The 8,644-nt window shown below is 43.5% G+C and overlaps 1 protein-coding gene across 1 annotated transcript; it reads left to right on the top strand.

The window, feature by feature from the left end:
- Window positions 1–3,173: 3,173 nt before the first annotated feature.
- Window positions 3,174–7,233, top strand: ARF6 (ARF GTPase 6). The gene is made up of 2 exons (XM_017849515.1): window positions 3,174–3,354; window positions 3,455–7,233. The coding sequence occupies exon 2, from the start codon at window positions 3,936–3,938 to the stop codon at window positions 4,461–4,463; it is 528 nt and encodes a 175-aa protein (XP_017705004.1). The 5' UTR covers window positions 3,174–3,354; window positions 3,455–3,935; the 3' UTR covers window positions 4,464–7,233.
- Window positions 7,234–8,644: the final 1,411 nt, after the last annotated feature.

Here is an 8,644-nt window from a genome sequence, read left to right on the forward strand (position 1 = left end):
CCGTCTCTACTAAAAATACAAAAATTAGCTGGGCGTGGTAGCACATGCCCATAGTCCCAGCAGCTCAGGAGGCTGAGGCAGGAGAATCACTTGAACCCAGGAGACGGAGGTTGCGGTGGGTTGAGATTATGCCACTCAACTCCAGCCTGGGCGATCAAGCGAGACTCCATCTGAAAGACAAACAACAACAACAAAAAAACAAGGTCTAAGCCATTTTTTACAAGTAAGCATATTTCTTATGAGATATAGTATTGGCTGGGTGCAGTGGCTTAGGCCTGTAATTCCAGCAGTTTCAGAGACTGAAGCAGGATTGCTTGAGTCTAGCAGTTTGAGACCAGCCTGGGTTATAGTGAGGTCCTGTGTCTACAAAAAATAATGATAAATAAATGAGTAAAAATTATGGCATTTTGTTTATACTATTTTAGTCAGGAATATCATAAACATATGTGGTTGTTGAAGAGATTAAAAATTATGAAATGGCATTCTCTAGGGAAGGCTGGTTTGCATGTAAATTCCAGAAATCTCTTCATTTACAGGCTTTGAGTCAAAAAGTAGAGGTTTTTCTATACTTAGCTGTTGGAGCATTCATCTGTTTAAAATTTAAAACATAACCCAGGCCAGGCCTGGTGGCTCACACTTCTAATCCCAGTACTGTGGGAGGCCGAGGCCTGCGGATCACTTGAGGCTTGAGGTTAAGAGTTTGAGACCAGCCTGGCCAATACGGTGAAACCCCGTCTCCATTAAAAATACAAAAATTGGCCAGGCGTGGTGACGTATGTCTGTAGTCCCAGCTACTTGGGAGGCTGAGGCAGGAGAATTGCTTGAACTGGGAGGTGGAGGTTGCAGTGAGCTGAGACCGAGACTGAGCCACTGCACTCCAACCTGGGCAATACATCAAGACTCCGTCTCAAAACAAAACAAAACAAAAAAACAAAATCCAAAACACAAAACATAACCCAGGTGCCTGGATAAAAATAAAAATTAAAAAAGGGCTTGGTGCGGTGGCTCATGCCTGTAATCCTAGCACTTTGGGAGACCGAGGTGGGCAGATCACTTAAGAGTCAGAAGTTTGAGACTAGCCTGGCCAAAGTGGCAAAACCTGTTTCTACAAAAAATAGAGAAATTAGTCAGGTGTGGTGGTGCACGCCTTTAGTCCCAGATACTCGGGAGGCTGAGGTGGGAGAATCTCTTGAGCCTAGGAGGCTGAAGCTGCAGTGGGCTGACATTGCACCACTGCACTGCAGCCTTGGTGACAGAGCGAGACCCTGTCCCAAAAATAAAAAGAGAGGTGGGGTTGGGGGTGACAGCTGAACCCCAATCTTAAGACTCCTAAGCTTTTCAGTTTTATGACAGTGCTTCATCTTAAGGTACATGGAAAGTAAATGAAATGTTAGAATATTAATATTTAATAAGTTTATTTCCGGATGAAATGACGTTTGTAAGGTTATCATATACCATATCTACCATTAATTTTCTTAATTTGTGAAATAAAAATAGTATGTTACCATATGCTGTTTATAGCATCTTCCTTTTAAACAAAGATACCCATTTCCTGTTTTCTCCTCTTGATATTTGAAGGTTGCACGTTACTTTACTCTAAGTCTAATTTTATCATTAACCATTTGATATAAAAATGTGTCCTTGGCAGGGCGCAATGGCTCACGCCTGTAATTCCAGCACTTTCGGAGGCCGAGGTGGGTGGATCACCTGAGGTCAAGACTTCAACACCAGCCTGGCCAACACGGTGAAATCCTGTCTCTGCTACAAATACAAAAATTAGCCGGGCCTGGTGGTGGGCGCCCGTAATTCCAGCTGCTCCGGAGGCTAACGCAGGAGAACTGCTTGAACCCGGGATGAGAAGGCTGCAGTGAGCCGAGATTGTGCCACTGGACTGCAGCCTGGGCGACAGAGTGAGACTCTGTCTCAAGAAACAAACAAAAACCAAAAAACCAAAAATGTGCCCTAAAGTCTTCCACGTTGTATTATTTAAGCCTCACGTGGGGGAGTTAGCAAGGTCAGTTTACACATGAGATAAACTTAGTAAGGTTAAGTGCCAGATCCAGGCCATACAAGCGGTCGTTCTATATTCTAAATCCTATATTTTACCGTCTAGGCTTCTTAAATTTAAGAATGGGAGGCCGGGCGCGGTGGCTCACGCCCGTAATCCCAGCACTTTGGGAGGCAGAGACGAGCGGATGAAGAAGTCAGGACATCGGGACCATCCTGGCTAACACGGTGAAACCCCGTCTCTACTAAAAATACAAAAAATTAGCCAGGCGTGGTGGCGGGTGCCTGTAGTCCCAGCTACCCAGGAGGGCTACTCAGGAGGCTGAGGCAGAATGGCCTGAACCCGGGAGGCGGAGCTTGCAGTGAGCCGAGATCGCGCCACTGCACTCCTGACTGGGCGACAGAGCGAGACTGTCTCAAAAAAAAAAAAAGAAAAAAAAGAATGGGTAGGTGGGTGAGAAGCTACTACTAACCATATAAAATAAAGTGATATTTAAAGATGAACAGATGTCGCATTCTAAAAAGGTGAAAACGCGGCAAGGCACAGGAACTCTTGATAAATACTGCAGTTTTTAAGAAACATGGGCTGGTCTTGACGAGACCTATAGGCAGACAGGGCTCAAACATTCAAAAGAGCTGCAGAGTAAACTCAACTCCCCGAAAGCGCTGCACTGACTGGCAGATTCCACACGAGACACTGGCCTCCCACGTGTCTTTCAGGAAACACACAAAATTCAAGGGATAAAGAAAGCCAAGAAGGGGATGAGAAAAGGAAAAAAAAAAAAAAAAAAGGCGAACAGAGCTTCCCTGGGAAGTTGAGGGTGCGCGGAGGGTGCGCGAAAGCTGGGGCGGGCGGAGGGAACTCGCAGAGCATCTGGCGGGCACCGAGGTCTGGGAACAGGCCTGGAGGCAGCTCTGTTCGTGGAGAGAGTGGGCTGCCCGTGGGCCCCACCCTGTGGAGCCCTCCAGTAGATCTGTCCCCTGGTTCGGGTGGGCAGGGGAGGGCAGAGCGCGGAAGAGAAAAACAGGGAAGGAGACGCTAGAAGAGCCACAGGTGGGCGCCGGTCAGAGTCCGAGGTTGCAGGTCTCTGGGCCAGCCGCACCTGCGAGCCCTCCGAGACGCCGTAGCCCCGCCCCTCCGGCGCGTGGCGCCCATGACGCTAGGCGCGCGGGCCGTTCTCCTTACAGAGGTCGCTCTTGTCCGAACGGTCGGCCTCTGCTGCGCCTGCGTGGTTGGGAGGGGAAGTGAGGCGGTTTCCTCGGCGCCTTTTCCGGCAGCGGCGGCGGCAGAACTGGGAGGAGGAGTTGGAGGCCGGAGGGAGCCCGCGCTCGGGGCGGCGGCTGGAGGTAACCCCCTGCACCGAGCTGGAAAGGCGGGCCACCTCTGTCTTCACTCCTCTCTGGAACTCTGGCGGTAACTCCCCTCTCCCTCTCTGTTTCTCTGCAGGCAGCGTACCGAGTTCCCGCGAGGATCCATGACCTGACGGGGCCCCGGAGCCGTGCTGCCTCTCGGGTGTCCTGGGTCGGTGGTGAGCCCAGTGCTCGCAGGCCGGCGGGCGGGCCGGAGGGCCGCATTCTCCCTCGGGGTGAGAGGAAGGCGGAGGAGCGGGAACCGCGGCGGCGCTCGCGCGGCGCCTGCGGGGGGAAGGGCAGTTCCGGGCCGGGCCGCGCCTCAGCAGGGCGGCGGCTCCCGGCGCAGACTCAGGGCCCGGGTGGCAGCGACGAGTGGAGGAATCAAGTTGTGCGGTCGGTGATGCCCGAGTGAGCGGCGGTCCTGGGCCTCTGCCCTTAGGAGGCACCTCCCACGCAGGCCGCAAAGGCGCCTTCGCGGCCGGGAGGCTTCGTTTCGGTTTCGCGGCGGCGGCGGCGTTGTTGGCTGACGGGACCCGGGACACCTGAATGCCCCCGGCCCCGGCTCCTCCGACGCGATGGGGAAGGTGCTATCCAAAATCTTCGGGAACAAGGAAATGCGGATCCTCATGTTGGGCCTGGACGCGGCCGGCAAGACAACAATCCTGTACAAGTTGAAGCTGGGCCAGTCGGTGACCACCATTCCCACTGTGGGTTTCAACGTGGAGACGGTGACTTACAAAAATGTCAAGTTCAACGTATGGGATGTGGGCGGCCAGGACAAGATCCGGCCGCTCTGGCGGCATTACTACACTGGGACCCAAGGTCTGATCTTCGTAGTGGACTGCGCCGACCGCGACCGCATCGATGAGGCTCGCCAGGAGCTGCACCGCATTATCAATGACCGGGAGATGAGGGACGCCATAATCCTCATCTTCGCCAACAAGCAGGACCTGCCCGATGCCATGAAACCCCACGAGATCCAGGAGAAACTGGGCCTGACCCGGATTCGGGACAGGAACTGGTATGTGCAGCCCTCCTGTGCCACCTCAGGGGACGGACTCTATGAGGGGCTCACATGGTTAACCTCTAACTACAAATCTTAATGAGCATTCTCCACCCATCCCCTGGAAGGAGAGAAATCAAAAACCCATTCATAGGATTATCGCCACCATCACCTCTTTCAATTGCCACTTTCTCTTCTTTTGAATTTGAACTCTGGAGTTACTGTTCTACAGTTTGGGGGGAGGGGGCTTGGGGGTTTTCTCTTTTGTTTCCCTTTTCCTTTTTTTTTTTTTTTGGCTTTGCATTAGGATGCTCTGATCTGACATTTGACATGAACACAAAGTTGCTAGATGCTCTTGTTGACTTCCAGCAGATGGGATGGGGGAAATACAGCAGTTCTTGGTAAAGTCCTTTGTAATAATAGTTTGATTTTTTTATTTCGAGAGAATCATTTTCCTATGTATGCTTTTTTCCTTTTTTGCCCAGTTTCCTTATCACTTGCTGTAGATGGCTTATTTTGCATTCATGCAGACTATGTTGCAAGTCTGTTTCATCTAGTAAACTGAAAATTATTGCTTAATCAAACTGCCGTTTGTCTTTTATACTTAAGGCCTTTCCCCCCTTCCTTATGAGTTCTAACTTAGTAATTTCAAATGTGACCTTTTATATCTAAGACCAGTATAGTAAACAGCCCACAGTGGCAAGTAATGAGTAATATCATTGTAATATGTTCCAGTTGCACCTCAGTATGTTAAACAGGTAATGTAAGAGGTTATCTGAAATGTCAGCAAATAAGTTCTGAAACATACATCATGCATGAGTAGGAATAAAACCCAAGTTCGCCACAAGGTAGCTAACTTAACGCTGCATAAAAATATGAAAGTGTAACCCATGAAGGACACTTTTTTTCCACTGCAAAGTTAGTCACTTTGCTATTTTCCCTCTTGTTTAAACTTTAAAAATAGACTCCAGAAATTGGAACAATAATGGTGTATACCACACACAGATTAAACATTTGTAGATATTTTAAGTGACTTTTGGGCAAAACTGGAATGTATACTTTGACCTTGTTTCAAACGCCTGAGACCAGTAATTTAAAAATTACTAAAAGGTTTACTTTGTTCATTAATAAAGCATTTAGCAATTCAAATTATATGCACCTTTTACCTAGTTGAAAAAAATACACATTCCTGTTTTCACATTATAGCAACTGATAAAGCTGAAGCTATAAGTCATTTTTTATAGATGAGTGATCCACATCTCCATCAATTAGAACACTGGAAAAGATGTTTTATAAAAAAGGTATTTAATTTTGTTTGTAGGATTAACTCATGCAAATAATGAAGATATCCTGTTGGTTCAATAGTACTCTGTCTCCTTTAAGGAAGGAAGCGTGATGAATGAATGATGTGTAGACTTGAGGGATGACTATTAAAGGGGACGTAGGATGAAGAGAAAGAACCTACAGATGACAATGAATGTAAACTTATTTTTCTTCATGTGTAAGCAGTGTGCTCGCTGGTGATATCCAGATCCTAACAAGATTACTTGGTTAGCTGGTTAGGACCAGTAACTGGATTGCGACCACTATGATAATATTTTGAACCAAATGTTAATGCTTGATGCAGAATTGTAAAGCAGCATCTGGTTCCTATATAACCTTAAGGATTAATTTTAGTGATCCTCAAGGAATTAAATAGGGAATTTCAGAAATGTAGACTGCAAATGCAGTATACAGGAAAAGGTGGAGTGGGTTTTGTTTATGAGGGTGTCTGAAAACTAAAATTGAGCGGGATATCATGGTATAGTTGGACAGTATTGGTCCTTCACGCTTTGGCCATATTGTGTAATGGAGCTTTTACCAAAGATGTATGAGAAGTGTAAGACTGTAAAAGAATGAACTATTCAAAGTGAAACTCTTGACAGACGTTTTACTTAAAGCAGATGCAAAAGGGTATTCTCATGTAGGCTCCTGTTGGTGCAGAGGGATTTTTGATTTCAAGATGCAACTAAAGTACGAAGTTCTCAGTTTCACTTCAGTAGAAATAGCTCTAGAAATGAGGCTGATAAACACATCTAAGAATACTGGTTGCTTTCTAAAATTCCCAAAGCTCCACCATAAATGTAATTCTTAGTGTTTTAAATGATTGCATTTTAAGGTATATAAATATGGGTTATCCAATATCAATGCTATAGTAACATCCTGAAACAAAACAAGCACAAAGGTATAAATGCCTAAACTGGAGGAAACTTGAAACCCTCATGTTAAATCTTAAATGTAGTATTTCTAACTTGTGAAGACAGATTGGTAGGCAGCCATTTTTTTGTGTCTTAAAATAACTGGGGCATAGTTAATTACAATTTTCTCATACATCAATGATTGCTATTCATTGAATGTTGCAGGTGAGATGTGGTATATTTTTAGTTTATTTGAAAAGTTTGACTGGAAAGGGCGGCAGACCGGCGCAACAAATATTTGAAATTTGGGAAAACCCTAAATCTTTGTGGTAAGAAATTGTAATTTTCACTTAAAATTTTCTTTAAGAATATAAAAGGTTTATAATTGATGTAGTTAAATTGAACAATAACCATTGGTGACTGGAGCAGGTAATTATAGCCTGCAGAAAAAATTATAATCTAAGAATTGAAAAAGTAAGATCCTGAAGTTGTTTAATTGCATCAGTTTCTGTATTTATGTGAATTTATAAACTGCAGTAAGTTTTGAATGAGGTTAATCTTGTTTAATATAAGTAAATGAGTCTGTAGACTGTGATCTCCCCAAACTAAAAAGTACAGTACTTGGAATTGTGTTTATGGTTGTAGTGTTGGTAAAGCACTAATATGCAGAAAATAAAGGAATTACACAGTGCAGTTTCTCACGTTACGTTACTCGCTTGAACTAGATAAGTGGGACGTGTGGTGTGTTGGGCCATGTTATTCTCCAGGGTTTATGGTAAAAGGTGACTTAATTTGGAAGTTACCTGACTTTTGTAAGAACAAAAAAGATCAGTTTGGTTCTTGTAAATGCTGGCTGTTTGAGGTAGTTTGCCCTGTTTTAGTTCCACCACCTTAATCTGATTGATAATTTAGGACACAACAGTGAAACAATTTTTAAAATTTGAGGTCCCATAGCAGTCTTTATTCTGCTGTTTTTTCCAAATTACAACCTTAGCATTTTTAGAAGTACAGAATTGTGTCTAAAGAATTGGCCTTAAGTCTTAAATTCAGGTCTTAATTCTTTATAGACTTCTGGATTTTAAAGTTTCTTTTAGAGGTCAAATTGTTTGTCCTATAGAAATGGCAAAATTGTATTCATTTAAAGTAAATGTAAAGTAGTATACAGGATAAGGTCGGAAGAAAGAAAACGATGAATAACTTGTTGGATAAAAGTTTGAAAGACATTCTTGTAAGCCTTTCCTCCTATATCAGCAATTTTTATAGTTTGATTTTAGAATGTCTTCATGTGATCTCTAGTATGATTTAATTCCCATGTTAATATTTATTAATGTATTTAGTATTGTGGTTAAGATACTGTGACAAAGTATCAATTTGTCAGTGCTAGCAGTAGAAAATATTTTCCCCATTAATGAGTTTTTATGCTTTAATATAAGCTTAGAAATACAGTAGCCATAATCTGAATGGTGATGGAGCTTATAAAATTCCAAAAGTTATTTTCTCAATACCTTGCCAAATATGTATCAGGATTACAAGTAAGGTAAGTCTTGTATCTTTCCTTATAGGTAAAAACTGTGTTTGTAAAACCACATACAGCAATTATAATAAATTTTTAAGTGATTAGTCATTGAACATAATATATTTGGAGTATAATATTCAATAGTATCTAGCCTTTTGCTTTAATCAAATGGTAAGGATTAGTAAAGGTTACAGTATTAGAGTTTACAAAAATGGAATGTTGGGAGATGGAGCCATAGAAGAGGCAAAACAACTTCTTGCTTTGCCAAACCAAAGTTGCCAGACTAGATCAGTGAGTTGAACAGGCAGGGAACACACAGGTGAGATCAAAGAAGGCAGAATAAGTCTAGAGAGTTTGAGGTAGTTTGCCCTGTTTTAGTTCCACTAAAGGAGAGGGATTTAGGAATTAAAACAAATTTGCAATTAAACATAAGTAATGGTAAATTTCAAGAGAATTAGACTAGGAGCTAACCTCATTTTGTGGGAAAATAAAATTTTTAAACTTTTACCCTTTTGAAACGTTTTATGACTACTTGAAAAAATTTTCAAATGAAAGTGTTTTGTCCTTGAATACCTTTTTTTTTTTTTT

The sequence above is a fragment of the Rhinopithecus bieti genome, unplaced genomic scaffold (genome assembly GCF_001698545.2).
Source record: "Rhinopithecus bieti isolate Rb0 unplaced genomic scaffold, ASM169854v2 scaffold_29928, whole genome shotgun sequence".
In the NCBI taxonomy this organism is placed as follows: Eukaryota; Metazoa; Chordata; class Mammalia; order Primates; family Cercopithecidae; genus Rhinopithecus; species Rhinopithecus bieti.